The 19222-nt window shown below is 47.8% G+C and overlaps 1 protein-coding gene across 3 annotated transcripts; it reads right to left on the bottom strand.

The window, feature by feature from the left end:
• Window positions 1-1774: 1774 nt before the first annotated feature.
• On the bottom strand, window positions 1775-19016 carry MIGA2 (mitoguardin 2). Of its 3 annotated transcripts, none has more exons than XM_082067966.1 (16): window positions 18921-19016; window positions 17138-17380; window positions 16276-16486; window positions 15411-15523; window positions 13094-13211; window positions 12456-12595; window positions 10881-10998; window positions 10615-10715; window positions 10016-10131; window positions 9524-9596; window positions 8783-8869; window positions 8378-8476; window positions 7786-7920; window positions 6991-7044; window positions 5963-6079; window positions 1775-5363 (listed from the first exon to the last, which is right to left on the bottom strand). In XM_082067966.1, exons 2-16 carry the CDS (start codon window positions 17231-17233, stop codon window positions 5163-5165), a joined length of 1779 nt encoding a protein of 592 aa, XP_081924092.1. In that variant the 5' UTR covers window positions 17234-17380; window positions 18921-19016; the 3' UTR covers window positions 1775-5162. The 3 variants fall into 3 exon arrangements, with proteins under 3 accessions (XP_081924092.1, XP_081924093.1, XP_081924094.1); XM_082067967.1 differs by having other exon boundaries at window positions 10881-10995; XM_082067968.1 differs by having other exon boundaries at window positions 16276-16471.
• Window positions 19017-19222: the final 206 nt, after the last annotated feature.

Genomic DNA, 19222 nt, shown 5'->3' with positions numbered 1-19222 from the left:
TGAAAATAAAGCCTGAAATAAAGAATAAAGTCCTTGCAGAACCTGATGTGAAAGTAGGATGATGATGATGCTACTCTGCACCTTTAAAAGGTCTTACAGAGCCCAGGCAACACCTGGTCCAGCTAATACCTTATTTCTTCCTCCTCAAATACCTTTGAATACTGAAACGACCCATTTAGAAGACCCAACTGAAATGAATGTTCCCATATGTGACCCCAGAGAGCAACACTTACCTGGGGAGCCCGAGGAAAAGCGGAACACAAACAGTGCAGCCCTTCCAAAGTGGATACATGAGCAGCACCACACAGAAACGCCTGCAGAAGGCAAATACACCCCCAAACCAAACCAAACCAAACCACCCAAGTTAATTCAATTCAAAAAAATACACCACTTACACAAAAATAAATAAGCAAGGGCAGCACAAGAAGTGATAAACTTCTTCAATGAAGGGCTGCCTTTAATTTTTATATGTCAGAAAAGCACGTGGACCAGGATTTCTACCCCTTAACATGTTCACCATGAAGCAAAGATTTAGGAACAGGGAGAAAACTCAATTTCCTGCAGTTGTAATATGCCTGTTTTCAGATAGCAATTATGATTATATCCCATTAATTTCAACAGGCTCTTCAAGGCTGATGCTCTCCCTGGCATCACAAGAAGAAAAACAGCATTCAAATCTTATTATTTGCAAAGAAGGAGCAAATATTTACAGCAGAAGTTCAGTTCATTGTGGAAGACTGCTACGAGGTAGCATGAGTGATTTACTGCTTTCATTATTCGAGTTAAATAAATCTCCTCCTTTCCAGGCTGTTGAATGTAGAGCTGTGCTGGCAGAGTGGATTACATTTGATCTATGTACCATGACAAGCACTGAAAATTGTGGGCTTCATTGCTGCGTTCACCCACTCCTTCCTGAGCAGCAGAAGAAAGTGTCAATACACGGAACAGCCTTTGCTCTGTTCCTGCAGCGTAAGAAAGCACAAAGCTGCTCTGGAGATGGAATACACAGTCTGACACCGTGAAAACCAAGAGAAATTCCTTTTAACTCCTTCAACTAACATTCAGGGTGTGGCATGAGACAGAAATTTTCCTATTCATGAACATTTGCGTATATCAGAGTTCATGACAGGCTCGCATTAATGCTAACCAAGGCTTATTTTTAAGCACATGGATGAAATCGTTAATCGCTGTGGAAGCAAACAGCCTATCTGATTGGGTCTGGTTTCTGTATCATGTGAAAAAGAAAGTATTTAAATATACTGTAATAGCTTCAGAAGAAGGAGAAGAGTTTTCTGTGTTGCTCAGCAGACGGGCAGCTCTGATATCAACCCACAGTCCGCACCGGAGGTTTCTCTCCCATCGTTTGGGAGTCTGGTAGGTAGGCTACAAGAACCTGGACAATGTTTAAGAGATTCTGCTCCTTACTGGGATTTTCTGTTATCACTGTATCAGTGTCTGCCACCCAAACACAATCAAAACACCATGGAAACAGAAAAAAATCTGGAAAATTAAACCCAAGAGTTTGCTCAGAGGACAAGGAGTCGTGTTTATTTTATAGCCTGCTTAATCTACAGACTTGTCTTCAGTAGAACAGGGAGGACACCCCATGCAAACAAATCCCTGAAGTTTACTTGTAACTTTAGGATTTTGCGTCTAGAAGAGCAATCCTTGTTTTATACACCATTCTAGTGCCAGAGGTGTCACCACAACTGCCACCTAAATCACAAACCAAAGGCTTGAGTTTCTAGTGAGGACATTTAGAAACAAAACCCACGATAATGAAGGAAAGTTTTATTTGACTTGGAATGCCCACATCCTAGGATTAAAGGTATTAAAAATAAAATAGCCACAAAGAAAAAGAAAGAAGCAAAACAAGAACAGATTTTTTTACACCTGTAGGAAATCAAGAAAAAATAGGCACAAGTTTACATTCATTAGTTTCAGATATGGCAGAGGAATGTTCTACTGGAGAGGGGTAAATAAAATCCTGCTTTCCCACCTCCTCCTATGAGACAGCACAAGTCATGCTCCTCAAAGCCACACTGATCTCATAGATACAACAAGGCAGATTTTTCCTCACACTTTTTTATTAACATATTTGTGCTTTAAAGATCATAAAGACCCTCCTAGAGCCATGTGGTTTAGTCTCTACATACATACTAAAGTACTGAGTATGTACTTTAACCACTGGTGAAGCTTGTTACAACCTCCACGTAAAATCTGAAAGTCATGCATATTTGAAATTTCTGTTTAAGCATCGGAAACTATTGGAGGATTTTATTTCATAGCTGCTAAGCCACTTTAAATCCCCATCAGTGCTAAAATCTCGCAAGTGTCAGCCCAGAATGATTTAACCCCTTGAGAATAAGGGTTCATTATAAAAAAAGGCAAATATCTCTAGAGGCTCTACCTGAATGTGTATTTCATCTGCTACTACTACTGAAGAATTTCCTTTGCTAAATGCAATATGCTGGGGAAAAAAGCATTTTCTAGCGGTCTTGTAGGAAGCCAGAGGACAGGCAGTTGTTCCATCGCAAACTGTTACTCTAAAATAGATGAGTACAAGGTGGTGGCTGTTTGGACCAAGCCCAGCTCTGGATGGGATGGGTGGCAGCAGCCTCAGTCCCTGCTCGATGTCGCATCCACATGTTTAACATCCTCCCCAGCAAAGAGAAAATGAGTTTGTCTCACACACCCTTGGCTTGTGCACGAGTGAGTGTTGATCAGTGGAGAGGAGAACCCAGCCTTTGAGAAGCTGCGGATGCTCTCCAGGAAGATCCCTCTTTCCCTTCGCCCCGTTCGCAATAACGGCTAACAAAATCGTAAAGCTGCAATGAAACTGGTTTTCTTCCATTGGATTGATTAAGAATTTACAACTTCTTAGCTTAAAAAGCCGCAACGCACGTTAGTGTTTGATTCACAGGGACCCTGTTTCAGTGTCCTCTCCCACCAGGATGCGAAAACCGTACACAAAGCAGACAGGCTGTCCCAAGCACTGAGGCCAAAATACACTCAAAGTAGTAAATAAATACACATAAAACAACTCTAAAAATCGGAAATTAACAGCACTGATTGTTTAGAATTACAATCCATCTTATTACATTAATCTTCACATTTTAGCATCTTTTCAACCACTATACAAAGCTGCTGAAGTTACTCTTTAAACCAGCCATAGAACAGCACAAAGCACTATATTTTTTTTTCTTTTTTTTTTCTTTTTTTTTTTTGGCAAAGTAACTTGCTTTCAGAATATAACGCACTTTCAAATCACAGTTTACACACAGCAGGTGTGTCGTGCTAATACAACATCCTCTGTTCCTTCTCTCACCACATGCCACCAGGAGCAAGATACCTCAGAGACCTTCCCTAGTTTCAATTGCTCTCTTAAATCCTTCCCATAACAGTGTATTCCACACAGCCTCACTGGGGTCAGCTGCTCCTCACTTCTGCCTCAGCACTGACATGTTTATTGCATTAATCTGGTCTTCAGGATAAGCCACATCAGTCTGCTGTGCTTATAGAGCAGCAGATGTTACGTGCTCCGCACTTACCCTCTTGCAAGCATCTCAGGAGCATTTATCTGCTCCTTTTACATCCTCCTGTTTGTTTTTTCCCTGCTTACTTCCTTCCTGCTTTTATCAGCAGAATCCACATTAGATATCTGAAGAGGAAGAAAGACAACATTTGTATTCTCCAAGCCCATGCAGTGACTTTCCACTCCCATGGAAACTCCAGATTCTTCCCCCCACTTTGCAAAAATATGGCTCAGTAAGACTTGTACATGGAACAGACACAAAGGGAAAACCAATCCATCTAGAGAAAAAGCAGCAAAGCCTGTGTTTCTGTGAAAGTCCTCGTTTTCTTCTCCCTGAAGACCTCCTTGTTTGGAGGCTGGGACTTGGAGCCATATGTGGACTGAAACAGGAAAGAGCACAGGCTGGATCTCACTGTCCCCACAGAGGACTCAGCAAACCTCTGCAAACCCCCCACAAAAGCCAGGACTGCCTCAAGCCCAGCGCATTCCACTGTGCTGCCCCAGGCTAGTACCAGCTCAGCCTGAGTCCCAAAGCAGCCGGAGTTCAGACACCGGCTGTGCAGTCATGATCACTACAAAGACACATAATACACCTGTGTGCGTTTGATCTATACCCAAAACTACGTGATGTTTCTCAAGATTTACAGCCTAAAGAGTGGTTTCCTCTCTAGCAGCTTGACCCCAGCTCTCCAGCTGACTGCACACATAACCCCTTTCGTACACTACATCCAACACCTTTTTGCCTTGCACATCGTAGGAACAGCCACCACGTTATACCGGTTCTTGTGCACACCCCACACCTCCTACCCAGCCAAAACCGCTGCTGGCTCATTCTGAAATACAGCAAGGCACTTTGATGGACATTCAAGACTTTGTGCATGCACAGGCAGGATGCAAATCCACCCTCTCCTCACACCAGCTTGTAAATATGGACCTCAGCAATCTCCATGGCACAGAGCCCATCATCTGGCCTGCAAAGAGCAGCAACACAGAGGGAACAGACCGACTTCCTCAGAGCTTCAGAACAGTTACAAAAGTCTGCGTTTTACTTCAGTGCTTTACAGAAGTATTTCTTCCTCTCTGGGAAAGAAATCTTTGCTAGTCACATTGCACGTGTTAAAACACATCAGGTAAAAATCAGCAGTAACGTCTGTAGGAACACAGCAGAGAAAGAACGATATGAAAAATCCCAAAGCAAACAAGTCCTCCTTGAGAAGCTAAGGGTCAAGTGGAGAATTTACCAACAATGTTCCCACTCCCACACACAATCGTAAACGTCAGGGATCATCTCCCAGAAAACACACAGGCAAAACAGGTACATATGTTGCCCTATTCAAGAGAATTGGGCAATAATCTGGGCCCAGGCAGTTCGTGGTTTACATGACACATTAAAAAGAATAATAATAAAAAGAACAGGAAGGTGGAACAAAGAAGAAATTCAAACCATAAGCTGGCAAGTGGTCCTGGATCCATCCCAGCAAACACTACTGGCTACAAAAAGCAGAAGGTCCCACCAGGTTGCTGTGTGTTGAAATAGTCTTGCTGCCACTGCTGAGCACTGCAGGTAGTTTTATCCATCTCTGGGAGGAAAAAGGTCCTTGTACAAAGCTGTTTTCCTCCCCGGACATCAGATGAGCTCCTCCAGTGACTCGTTTTCACCAGGCAGCGTTCCATTCATCTCGGGAGAAGTCTCAGTGCCCAGATATCCCAAGAGGATCTCACTGCGCCGCCGCGACAGCTGCAAAATGTCTTCTGCCAACGACTGCACTGTTGTGTATCTCACGTTGTCCAGATCAAACATGTCCTTCAGATATTGTACTATCTGGTGCTGAGAAGAAAAAAGGAAGGTTTACAGTAGTGTGACCTCCTACCTGCCAATACCAGCTGCTCGGACTGGAGCAAGCAGAGAACCCCAGAGGGAATTTTGCATGTCTACCATCCAAGCAAAGATCTGCTTTAGGCTGGGTATTACTTTTGTGGCTAAATCCCCTCATGCCTCTGAAACAGGACAGCGGAGCTCCAAGTTAGGAATGCATTGCTGATGTCCATGGTAATATCCATGCAAACATTTACTGAATGAAAACAGCCTCTCATAATATTATCTACAAGAACAAGAGGATTTAGGCTTTCAGATCAAAAACGTAACTTGTAAGATCCCATGTACTCTTAGACAACATATTCTTTCAGCATATGCAACCATAATCTTTCCTGCTACTGATGGTATAAACTGATCTCATCACACAGTTTTGCTATAATCTACAGGAAATGGTGCTAGGAATTCTTACCAATCTGCATCTCAAAACCCAGTGATTTTTAGAAGGCTTTTGTACAGAGCCAAGTTTCTTAATGCCACATCAGTCACCAAAAGCATACATCTGCAGCTTTAAGCCAGAAGACAGCAGATTATGTACAGAAAATCCATCTTACCTTGAAGAAACTGCAGACTTCAGATAGCTGCTGCTTGGGCCCCAGAAAACCAAAGGCTAGAACAGGACTGACATGCTCCGATACGGAGTAGAAATGAGAGATAAAGCCATCTGGTACCTGCCACAGGGAAGGGAAGAGCCGGTCATTTTGGTTCTCAGACAGAATTAGCAGCTTGTTCCCTATCAAGAACCAAATTCGATGCCAGAAAGCACCGTGCAGCAGTAACTGAAGCTAAGAGCTACTTAGGAACACCTCTTCCTGCAGAATTACATTTATCTTTCAGATCCCTTGAAGGATGACTAGAGCTTCCTATCCTCATGTTTCTAAACTACTGTTTCAGGAGGAAAATAAATAGAAGAAGATGGAAGGCAGCCATCAGGCAGTCTTTACAGACTATTTATAATCTCCCGACCAAGCTAGGAAAGCGCATGTGAATATCCAAGACAGAGCTCCCAACGCTCTCATTTCTCTTTGTCCCATCTCACAAGGGAAACCCAGTTGTACCAGCTGGTTGTGGGACAGGAGTTGAAAACTCGCCAAAGGCCACAGACCCTGTGGCAGAACTGGGGTTGTGAAGTGGCGGCTTCCTGTTCCCCATGTCCGTGAACTCATCTGCTGTGGTATTTTACAAAGCCACAGATTTCAGGGAAATGCAGCGAGTAGCAGCTGGTCAGCACTCAGCGCTGGGAAACCGAGAAGCCCGCAGGGAAACTACAATTCGCCTTGTTGCGCGGTGTCTGTGACCACTCCTACGCTACTGCGAGCAGGGAGAGGGAATACCAGACAGGCAATGTTGCCTTTTGAACCTCACATTAAGAAAAAGGGAGAATAAACTCAGACTGATTCAATAAAACACCAGCACGGCACTGGAGCAATGACGGCTGGACCCCAGAGCTCTAAAGCGTCACAAAGAATGCGATTCAGTTCAGTCTCATAACACTCAGATTTTGTATTTTGTCAAGATCTAGCTGTTATCTTTTCAGCTTCAAATACGTTAGATTCTTCCCCTTTTAATTAATTTTGCTTACCATCAAAAGCCTCCTTTTTGCTTTCAGAACTGACCAGCAGGCAGTTGCTAGAGCCTACGATTAATGAAGAGAAACCATCAGTTAACAGGATTACTTTAAAAAACAAACAAACAAACAACACAAAAACCAGTTCACCAACACATTGCCTTCACAATACCTAAGCAGTGGCGCTTTTGCGCCAACAACTCTAAAATGACTGACAAAACTAAGTGAACTGGAAGCAGATTTGGACACTCCAGACCTGTTCCAGAGAAGCCAAAGTGTTTTTGAAGATTGCTAATATGATCCAGCATCGTTGCCAACCACCCCAGCAAGCAGACTGTGGGCAGACAGCTGTTAAAAGGTGCCTCCCAACCACCCTCTTCTCAGTCTATGAAACCGATCAGTCTTAAATGCTAAAGCACTGTTCTTTGAGTCTCCATGTCTGCTGAGGTACCACCAGAATGAATGGCCAGGTGCAAAAAAAACCACAACCCCACACGTTTTTCCCTACATTTTGATCCTCTTATTCTCATTCATGAAAATAAGCACTGCCATCTTTTAACACCTCCGTGGCATCGCTGATAAAGGCCGCTAGAGAAATAAGTCTATTGAAGCTAACCAGCTGCTTTCGAAATAAGGAAAGCTTTCTTGTAAACCATTTACATGTACCAAAAGATTGTTGTTTAGAACTTCGGGAAAGCATGGTATTTCTACAGAGAAAATTCAGCTCGGCCAGGACAGCAGAGGTTAAACTCCTTCCAAGCGTCAGCACCGAGATCTCAGGCTCGGCACAAGGGCTCCTGCTGAACGTACCGTCTCCTTGAAGCTGTCGGAGAGCCAGCGGTTGCGCAGCACGGCCAGCACAGAGGATGGGGGGTTCTCCAGGTCCTCAAAAGCATCCATGAGGATGAAGTCCAGCACAATATCAAAGAAACTCATGCACACCACCTGTCAGAGAGCAGAACAGTCTGGGAAGGGAACAGCTTTACTCTTTCGCTTTGAAGTGACACAACGTAATGAGCTGAAGTTGGTCACCAAGGCACGAGGACTGAGCTGTGTATGCTCAGTTCCTGGCCAAGAGACTTATTAATCCTGCATCCAGGAAAAGCCCAGTCAAAAGGCAAACAAATCTTACAGACCTACAGGCAGTAGCTTGTGCCCTCTAGAAGAAGTTGGGGGGTTGGGTTTTGTGTGCTTGTTCATTTTTGTTGGTTTTGTTTTTAGCCATAGTAGTGCTGATGGCAAGATTTGCCACGAAGTTTAAACACCCCAACAGCCACTTTTACCCTCGCCCTCCCCAACAATACACATTTGCAAAATAATCATATTTCAGCAGCAGTTTTTTCACTCCTGGGCTGCTCCCCCAGCTCCTCTGCAACTTTCTAGAGAGAACGTCTTTACCAACCCCTCTTCCCTCCAGCTCCTGCTGAGTGGTCGGCCAGGTCTCTTGCTTCAGTGCGTAACGCAGCATCTCCTCGTAGCTTTCCAGAAAAGCTTTGGGATTCTAGAAGAGCAGAGAAACAAAACACTTCAGAAGGTACAACAAACAGTTGTGGGCACATTCCACCAGAGCTTGACTGCTCTAGACTAGACTGGACTAGATGATCTTTTGAGGTCCCTTCCAATCCCAAACATACTGTGATACTGTGCTCTGTTTTGAGCTAACATCAACATCAATGCATCAAATAGTCACAGGCATACAGATGAATTTTCTCCTTCCAAGACACTGGAAAAATCTCTAGGTTGGGATGGAGGAATGAGTTTCTCGGTGCTCACAAGATGCAGCTGAGCTGTTACATAAACATCCTACCTTTTGAGCTTTTGTCATCAGTCCTATCACCATTTGCTTCCCAACCTCCCCAAAAAACAGTTGATTGCTTTCATCCTCCAGCAGCTCCTGTAAAGGGAACACAAGAAGTCTCCGGTGAACGCCTACGCCCACATGAATTCTGACTTCGAAGAAAAAAGGACAGGATGCAAAGTGGTGCAGTGCTGCATACATCACTATCATTAACCTTTAATAAGCTGGAGTCCACAAAACAAAACTGCTTTCTTCAGGAAGTTTAAACTTAGGCTGAAAGACTGGAAGCAGCAACAACAGAGGTGCAGGAGCCACAGAGTGGCAGGGGGGCCAGGCACAAAAGCTGCTGTTCGGACTCTAGACACACATTGCTAGGATCTGGGTCACAGTACGGAGAAGAAAACCTTACCCTCCCACTTCAGACGTTTGACTCCAGCCCAGTGAAAAGCTCTTAAATGGGGGCAGCAGCTCCTGGGCAGCTTTGAAATTACCAGACTTTCACTTCCCAGAACTAATCCAGCATCACTGACCACAAAACCACCGCTCAAGATGGGCACGGGGCCCAGGGGATCCTCCCCATCTCCAAATCAAATCAATCGGGATGGGATTACAGAGTTCAGCGAGGGGAGCTTCAGCTGCTGCTGCAGTTATTTGCTCTGGAGGCACAAAGACTTTACCCCTGCGCAGGCAGAAGAGAACGTGCTACTGGCAGCAACGTGCAGGAACCTGGGAGCCTCGAGCCGTTCTCACCTGGAAGGCCTGTCTGACGCAATGCAGCTTCGCGAGGAAATCCTGGTCGCTGTAGCAGCCCAGGAGCTCTGTCCTAGAGGGGAAGGGCAAGGATTGTATAAGTTTTTGTTCTCCTGATGTCTGTGCTCCTAAAAACTATGCTCCTCTCAAAAAATAATTCCCAGTCTGTGCCTAGGAGAAAGTAACAACTGCATCCCCTTCACACAGCTTCCTGGGGACACCAGCACCTCTGCAAAGGCTGTTACAGCACAGGATGATGCCAGCCACACAGAACAGCCACACTCCTCATTTCCTGGGACAATTACCCTTTCTTAACATGTCCCGAAATCTGGGGCAAGTGCCCTGGGAAGTCAGAAGCAGTGGGAAGGGTGCTAAGGGTTTCCACCCCAAGGGTTTATTCTGCTTATAGGGCAGCTCAAAGGGCAAATAATGTGTTCATGCTGCTCAAAGGAGCTTCGACACAAGGACCCACAACTCCAGCTGGTACTTCACCTCAGCGTCCGGCACGCAACTTTCCCTTCTTTCACTAACTGCAGAGCTTCTTCGTATGCTGCTGCTGGCTTAGAGAGGTGGAATGGCATCTCCTCAAACTGGAGAGAGTCAAAGAGCTGTAGGGGTGGCAAGAGGCATGGGAAGAACAAAATGGCCTCATCAAATATTTGCAAATACTCAGAAATCGCATACAAGCATGACGGGCCCTCTTTAGCTGGCCAACTTTTGTCAGCCCTGATTATTTCACACTAAGATATTTATTTTCCTGCCAGCTTCAGAGCTGTTTCAGCTCTGACACAGCTCAATATCCCTTAAAATTCACTCAACCAAGCCACACTACATTAGATTTACAGTACTTTCCTAGCTGTTATGGCACATTATCTACAGTAGACAGGAAAATTACATGGAAATGCTGGTTGGCAAGGGCTGCGCCTCGCCCCTAATGAAACAACTTTTCCTAATATCCACCATGAACCTCCCAAATTGGGGCTGTTGCTCCATGTCATATCATCTCCCTTTGCCAAGTTGTGTTTGGCTCCCCTGCCTTTGCGGTTCCCTTCCAAGCAGCTGGACTGCTACACACAGCTGGAACTTGTCACCTCTGCTGCAGAGAAGAAAGAATCCTCAGAAATGGAGCTGTCTTCATCATCCGTCCGAAGCCGCAACGACCCGTCTGTCAGCGGAAGCATTAAAGCCTTCTCTGGAGGAGAGGAAGTGTTGGTGTTTATGGACTCTTAGCCAATGTGCTCTCCCTCCCACCCCAAAACCAGCACCTTGTCACCTCTTCATTGCCTAGCTTACAGAAAAGACGTAAAATCAGAAAAGAAACTGGCCTTCTAATGCATTTCTAAGGCAGCTGCCATACCCAGATCCAGCAGCATGCTGTCCGACGGCAGCGAAGACCCGAACTCCTCCTGGAGGTGGTAGGCTCGGTGCAAGAGGGACTCCAGCTTCTCGGCGAACTCCCTTTTCTGGGACTCCTCCTTGAACACACAGAAATGCCGCCCTTAGCCAGCTGGGCAGAGACGGACTGACAGCACAAATGTGGAAGGAAATTTTCAGTAAAATGGGATTTAAATCCTACAATGCAGCTAATAGTGCAAGGGGAGGAAAGCTTCTACACAGCCTATTCAAACCTTCTGGCTTTTTAGCTCTACAATTTTGTTTTCCTGTTGAAAAAGGAAGAAAGATCTTAGGAACTTTAACCTGCCATCCAGAAAAACAGGTATTTTAATGAGTTGGAGATAACTCAATTCTCCTGATTTGTGACTTTAGCCTAATTTCAAGAGGGAATCACATCAGAAAACCTGTGTTGAATACAACAGATTATCCAGAACTGGATAACAGAGTCAGAGTCCTTGGATTAAGGTGCCAGGCATAAGCAAAGGTTACTTTAAGCAGTACAGGATGATTAAAAAAAGGGAGGAAAAATAAGACTTACACAGCATCCTGCGTTCATGCCCCTGTGTCTGCATGAATATCTCACCCAGAAGACAGAAGCATTAACAAGAAGCATAAAATCTATTTGGATAATGAATCAACTGGTTTTAAGTCAGTTTTAGAAATACTCTAAGACTTTTGAAGGAGAGACAAACAAGAGAATCCAGATTTGACTTGGATAAATATTATCTGCCACAGAAAATAAATATCCCACACACTTACTATGCCATGCCCTGTTTATAAGAGGCCAGGAACACTTTTTACCAGCGAAAACTCCTGCAAAGTTGGGAGTTCAGCTCCTTTGACAGTCCCGAGCTACAGCTGCTCTCTTTAGTTTTTTGATTATCACTGAGCCTTCCAGTCTGATCTCCTCTTATCAGAGGCCCTCCCTGCACAGTCCTCAAGTCCAAGCCAACAAGGTGTTATCCTAAAACACTTGTTTCTATAGCTGTAGGCAGAACGAGTTACACGTCTCCCTGCCCCACCTGCTCAGTGAGCACGGGCATACATAGCTCCTACCAAACTACCATGTCACTTTACTCATTAATAAAAGGCGGCAGCCAGCCTCTGCTTCTCCAGCTCCCAGGGGTGTGACAGTGACCATCAAGATCTCCACTTCTGCATGTGTTAGAAAGTTAGAGACACAACACTGCCAGGCAAAATGCTATTTTTTTCCTCTGCAGCGCCGTATTTGTTACAGCCTTTTCCTACCTCTGCTGCTGCTGGAGAACTTGGTGACAGTGACTGACACAATGCTGGAAGGTGGGTTGTAAAGCTGGGGAATGAGGGGGCGAGACTTATTTAAAAGAAGAAATATTAAAAACACCCACTCACATTGCATAAGGAAGCCACAGATACAGACAGCTCTTAAACAGAGTCTGGCCCAACTCTGCCCTTAATTTCCAATTCTTTTAACCTCCTACTTACTGCTTCCAGCACTCAGGCTGCTCTTTCAGCATGTTCCCCAGCTGGCAAATGCAAGGCAAAAGAGGGGACGTACCTCTGGGATGTTCTCAGCCATGCTCTCCTGCTGTTTCTTGCTGTCCCAGGGCACAGGGGTGCTGGTACTGGCACTGTCCCTCTGCCTGATGGTCAGCGCCTGCTCCCACTTCTGCAGCGCCTCCTCAAACAGCTCCATGCCTGGCAATGCAACCAAATACACGCTGTGAGTGTTCCAGGCCACTCACGAACAAAGCGATACAGCACAAGTCTTTGCTCACTCAGACAATCCAGCCAAGAGGAAACCCTCACCCCAACTGATAAGGAAGAATAAATGTATTCTATTTCTTTCCCTTTTAAATATGGTTTAATTTGGATTCGAAGTTAAGGAGAACATCCCCCAACTGGTTAAAACATCAGCCACGTTACTTCTAAAATACTGTTCTCCGCACAAGGTGAGCCTGTCGCTCAAGGAACAGTATTTTGGAAGTAAATTATTCACTGAGAAAACAGAAATGTATCTTTAGGAGAAGATGGGATTTTTACAACTAGCCAGTGACTGAGTTTAAGTCAAGAATGGGAAAGAGCTTTCTGCTAGAACTCTCCATTGAGCTGCAGATGCTCTATGTCAATTTACACCCTCTCACAGTGATAAACACCCCCACACCAAGGGCAATGTTACCCTTGTGCTTTTTTTACCTTGAATGTAGAGGCTTTCTGCGCTGCAGTCACCAATGGCTCCAGCATCCCCCATCGCCTGGGCCTCCCACATCCCCGCTGATGCTGGCATTGGACTCGAAGAGTTGACTGCTACCATCTGCAGGAAAGGCGCAGAGAACAGCAAACACCTTTTGAGTTCTCTCCAAGGGCAGCAGTGTTAAGATCACACAAACACCACCAGTAGTTAAATCTGAATGATCAGCCATTTCCCTGCCCCGTATTCGCCATTGTGCTCCCCATATGGGTATCCCCCTGCCTGGGAAGGGAACAAGGGTTACGGGCCCCCTCCTGGCTGGGTTCACACTTAGCAGGGTGCTGAGAGGGGAGGTGAGAAGTCCTCTCCTTCTCCACCCAGCACCACGGCAGCTTATCTTCCCAAACAATTCACACCGAAGCTTCATTAGGAAAGGCCAAGCTGTACAACGGCGAGCGCCAGGAGAGCATGGGTGGAGGCAACAGCTGGAGAAAGCTCCAAAGCAATCACTACAAAGGCACAAGGATTGTCATAGAAAGTTCATGTCAGCCCCAGCTGCCTCTGCAAAAACTGCTGGAAGTGGGGGAAGTGACCATAATCCAAACAAAGGAACAGATTAGCAGCAAAAACACAGCTGAGAACTTTGGCCAGGGGGATCCCTGCTCTTTTCTTTGTAACCAAACCCTCTCCTGGGAGGCCTGAGCACTCAGATCCACATGATGAATTGGCAGCTTTCTCCAATTTCACACTAGTGCATAAATGTTTTTTAAAGTCAGACCCAATAAAGTGCTGGTTTAAAACGCTATCAATGACCAGTGTTTTCATATTAGAGAAAGACATCCAAATGTGAACCTCATGCTAGAGAAAAGCTACTGTAATCATGTGACAGATGAATTCTTGCCCTGCCTCCATTGATTAATCTTGGTGGAGTGTTAATAAATCACCTTGAGATCGAGAACTGCTGATTTATTTCCTAGAGGGCAGAGAAGAACCCCAGGAAGCAGATGAGAACATGCAGAAACTGCCGCTGTGTGAAGGATGAGCTGTTTTCCCATCAAGTAATGTGAAAGCAGTGAGTACGGTGTCATGGACGCAACCAAGGGGGTAGGGGAACAGATCCCTCTCTGTGTGGATATCCCCACACATGCACCAACAGTAGAAAAAGGAATTCAGATATTTTTTTAAATCAAAAGAGAAACAGAGTTCAGCAATACAAAACCCAGAGAGCATCTGTGGGAAGGGAATTAAACAAAGAGTCCCTGCAGGGGGACAGAGGTCAGAGCAGGACACAGCTTGGCCCACACTGACACGTCCCATCATATCCCGGTTACCCCAGGGGAATACTGGTGCAGGGCTGCTGGGCCAGCACTGCCGCCTGCTGGAGACACACTTGGGCCAACATAGACTTTTGGCAACTTTTTGGTACTTTAACCCTACACGACAAGCGAAAATACAGCACTGCCTGCACAAACTGCAGGGTGTTGCTGGCCAAAGGGCTGATTTTTCCCTCTTGTTGCCCCAGCAGCACTAACCAGGCGCAGAGCCCAGGCGGGTGATGCCGAGGGGTGTTTTGCAGTGAGTCGCAGTGGACGAAACTGCAGAGCTTCGCTTGTGCTATGCGCTGCTCCAACAGCGGCACGCAAGGCTTTGAGCAATGCGGGATATAAAACAGATCTTGAAGCCACAAGCACTCCCCAGTCCTTCTGTGTTTGGCCTCACAAGAGGTGGGTATAAGCAGTGATGGCTTCTCCTGGCTGGTTAAGCCTGAATTACCTGTGTTTATAGGCTGCTTTTGGCTTTGGAGGAGGTAGAATGACTAGGCTGTGTTTCCTGATAGGATCTATCCAATTTTGGTAGTTAACTCAGTTTTAACAACCAAGCAACCTGTGAGCAGCCCCAGCACAGGAGCTGCTGGGCCACCCAAACCTGCACCACGGAGGGAAGAAAACAAGCTCCCCATTGCTACCAGACCCTGTGACAACCCAGCCTTGCTCCTTGAGGGGGCAGAAAGAGCCCCGAGGAGTCACAGCCACGTCCCACACACAAGTCCCTCCTGCAGCACCTCTTTGGCCAAAGATGTGGGATTTACCCCGGGGCTCTCAGCCATGTGAAAATACCAAGTTCAAGCAGGCAACTCCAGAGAGTTACTGCGAGGTTAATAGCAGAACCCGCCCTAAAATTATACCATAACTTGTTCTGCTCCAAAAGTTTGGCATTACCAATTGACCAGCACAAGCCCAAGGACTTGGTGATCTTGTTACAGGTATGTTACAGGTATGTGCACTCACATCTCCCACTCAGCCCAGCTGATAAGGTCCTTACCGAGACGAGGCTGTGGGAGGAACTGGAATGTTTGCTGGGCTCGATGGAGGAAATCCCGCTGAGCGTGTCATTGCTCTTGCTGCCAGGACTCTGGACTCTCTTGCTGGAATATCCTGCAGTTGGAAAGGTCACAGAAAAGCCAGGATTTTAGGCCTGGTTCATTGCAGCTGTGAATATGGAGGGGAACATCCCCCCGTTGAGTGTGACTGTGGATGGGCAAAGCAGCATCCAATACCTTGAAATGAGTCACAGATCTCCTGTATGCTCTGTTTTACTCTGAGACACTAAGAAACCTAGTATCAGGGGGGATCTGAGGCATGAATATTTACTCACTGCTTACAGATCACAGGAAGCAAGCAAAAGTGGAAAGTGTCAAGGAGAAACTCCTCCAGCTTCCCTCGGGCCAGGCAGAACACAGATGTTGCTCCCTTAGTTATTATTAAAAACGCTTAAAGACTTTTATATGTTTCATAAAACAAATGCTTAAGCCCCAAAATGCTTTTCTGTGGATCTAGGTCAGTCTTACTGTAAAAAAATCAATACAATCAGGTGAAGAAGCTGCCCGAGGCCCAGGAGCAGAGCTGGACGGACACTCCCGACTCCCCGCCCTCCCCTCTACAACCACGACCCCTGGGTCAGGCATCATATTTGCATCACTGAGATCAATACACAACCAGGTCACCGCATGCCCCGGGCTGTCATTATCAGGGGACGCATAGAGTGACAGGTCCACAGCTGCACTACACAAATGGCTTTGCTTTCCTCTCCCCACAGCTGTCAGGAACTTCCCATCACTCCCTGTACACCCTCTTCGCTTCCTCACAAAAGGCTTTTGGGGATTTTATCCCTTTTTTGCAAGGCCAACCTTTCTTCACAGAGGAGACCCTCCTGGTTGGCAAAATGGGCACTGTGATCCCTCCAGGCTTAAAGCCGCACTTCTCCGGAGCGATCTGCTTCTTTCGACGGCGACGACGCTTCAGCTGATGAGCTGCAAGAGCCAACGCGACTGTCCCAAGAGCTGTAGCAAACAGCACCTTACGCAGGCCTGGAGAGAGCCGCAGCTGAGAGAAGACAGACTTTAAACACAAAAGATACGAAAGAGCAACAATGAAAAACCACTTCCACTACCCTTATTTGTTGTTTGTTTGCTTGTTTTAAAGCAGTCTTGAACATAAGACACTTTGGCATTCCTCCTCCCACCCATAAAACACAGCCCCTGCTACACAACTAAGACTTTGCAGTGGAGAAACTGTGGAGCATCATTTTGACAGAACCTGGAGAACTTGGTCTCAGTCCTCATTACTAGAACGTGCTGTCAAATTTGTACACAGCCTGTAACAGACGCAATCCAGGTTACCCAAATTCAGCTCTGAAACCCTGGTATGTAGCTGAGCTTTATTGCTCCAAGTGTTGCATTGCTACAAGTGGGAAATATATTGCTCTTATTTACGATGTCTCTTTTTCAGCACCTTTGATGAAGAGAAAGGTTGAACCTGAGCATTCTCCTGGGGAGAGATGTGGGAAGCCCTTCTCTCCCCTCTCCAAGCCCACCCTGAGTATCTCTCTCCCACCGCCCCAAACTCTCCATGCAATTCTTACAAACCCTCAAACTACCCAGGTCCTCCAGCATCACCCTGTGACACTTCCGTCCCTCACAACTACCACAGACAACCCACAAAGAGAACACCCAAGGAATCCAACAGAAATTCCCTTCCCGCTTGTTGTACCTGCCCGAACGTTGTGTAAACAAACACGGGGATCTCCGCCACGGTCATTGCCAAGGCCTGGATGATAGACATTCCCTCTGTCCTTCTGAACGCCATGTCTGCATGAGGATGTCGGCACCTCCGGGAGCCGCGAAGGGGAAGGGCACTTGTGGATGCTGTGTGAGCTGCTCGCAAGGAAATTCAACTTTTCTGTGGCATCTGGCTCAGAGTCCTGGGGCTGCCCTTCATCCAGCGATCCTCACCCTGCAAAAAGAAGAGAAAAATCAGCTGAGTGAACGCCTAACTTGTGCCTTCTTGTGCTGCACTTCACAAACCACACACCAAGTCACTTGGAGCAGCAATGTTGCTAGAGCCAAGCAGCAGATCTAAGGCATATTCTCAGCAACCACAGCAATTTTTTCACTTGTCCTACAAACCAAAGGGGCAAATTTCCAAACTGCTCTATAGCAGAAGCACCCTTGGACTCAATAGCAGCCAGAGATTTCCACATGCACCAGAAATGGCTGCACGTGGTTGGAGAGATTTTATTTGCAGTCCGCATACAAAAAAATTAGCACAAGTAACCATATGTATGCTTTCATTGTCAAAACTCTGCTTTCATACAGTGTATCAAAGACCAATCAAAGGCGGTTTGCCCAGGAGGTTTCAACACTGCTTGAGTTTATGCAGAGCTTTGCTGGGAGCTGGGGAGGAGGGATGTACTTCATGTCAAGGACAGAGCTCCAGAAGAACGGACTGAAACCAGAGGGGGTCGTCTTTTAAACACCGCAAAATTATAAATCCTTTGGCCCCGCTCCCTGCAAGCTGACCCCGCTCTGCACGAGGAGATGCTCCTCTTACCTGTTATCCGGCCACGCCGGGCTCTGGCATCTCCCCACGGCAACAAGAGAAACCCACGGTGGGTGTCACAGCCAAGTGGCAACCCCCCCATTCCTGGCTGACCGGAGGCTCACACCCCACAGCCCGTGGGCTGGTGTGACCCTGTGGGTTGGTGCCCCCCCCGGGCTGGTGTGACCCTGTGGGTTGGTGCCCCCCCCTGGGCTGGTGTGACCCTGTGGGTTGGTGCCCCCCCCGGGCTGGTGTGACCCTGTGGGTTGGTGCCACTCCCTGGGCTGGTGTGACCCCGTCCAGCAGTCACGTTTGAAATGGTCTCAGGGTCACCACAGGGACCAGGCGTGGGTGACGGGCTCTCCCCACAAGGTTAAACGCAACGTTGAGGCCAGAGCGGGAATAAGGAGAGCAAAGGGCATGAAATTTTGAGCTCAGAAAACAGTCCGGGGGTTACTAGACTTGCCGGAGGGGTACAGGCAGCAAGGTGCCAAGGAAACCCCCTTGTCGGGGGCACCTCACCACAGCCCTGGGTGAGGCAGCCCGGGCACGGGGGTTAAACCCCCCGGCCTGGCAGGCCCCAGGCCGGCAGCTCCCCCCGGGAGCCCCCGCACCGGCTCCGCAGCAAGCCGGGTCCCTGCGAATAGGGCCCCCCGGGCCCGCTGCACCCCCGGGGCATCCCCATCCCCCTGTACCCCCGAGCACCGCCGTACCCCTGTGTCCTGGGGTCTCTCGGCCCCTTGGCGCTCCCAGGGCATCCTCCGTGTATCCTGCACTTGTGCACCCCGTGGTACCACCCGCACCCCGGGCAACTCCAAGCCTCCCTCACTCGGTGCGTCCTCCATCCCCAGGCCCAGTTCCACCCGGGGGTCCCCGTCTCCCCCTCCCCCGCCCCAGTGATGGTGCGGCCCGCCCGGCCCGGTCCTCGCGAGCGAGCGCGGGCGGCACCACTCACCGTAGCGGGGGGGCGCGCGGCCCCGCTCGGTGCCCTCTCCCCCCGCCGCGCGCCATGGCCGCGGAAGGGCAGCGTCTCCTTCCCCCGCACCGCAGCCTACCCTGTGCGGGGCGGGGCCCACCGCGGCGGAGCAAAACCACCCCTCCCGGCACCCCTCCAGCCAATAGGAGCGCCAAGCTGCTGCCGGCCGACCAATCGGAACGCTTTCCCGGGGATGGCTGACGATGCGGCAGCGAGGGGAAGGGGCGGGAGGGCGGTGCGAGCGCCCATTCGATGGCAGCTGACAGCTCCCCCCGGCGCGG

The sequence above is a fragment of the Streptopelia decaocto genome, assembly GCF_964273445.1.
Source record: "Streptopelia decaocto genome assembly, chromosome: 17".
In the NCBI taxonomy this organism is placed as follows: Eukaryota; Metazoa; Chordata; class Aves; order Columbiformes; family Columbidae; genus Streptopelia; species Streptopelia decaocto.
Note: the sequence above shows the minus strand (reverse complement) of the source record. Positions and strands in the feature narration are given on the sequence as shown.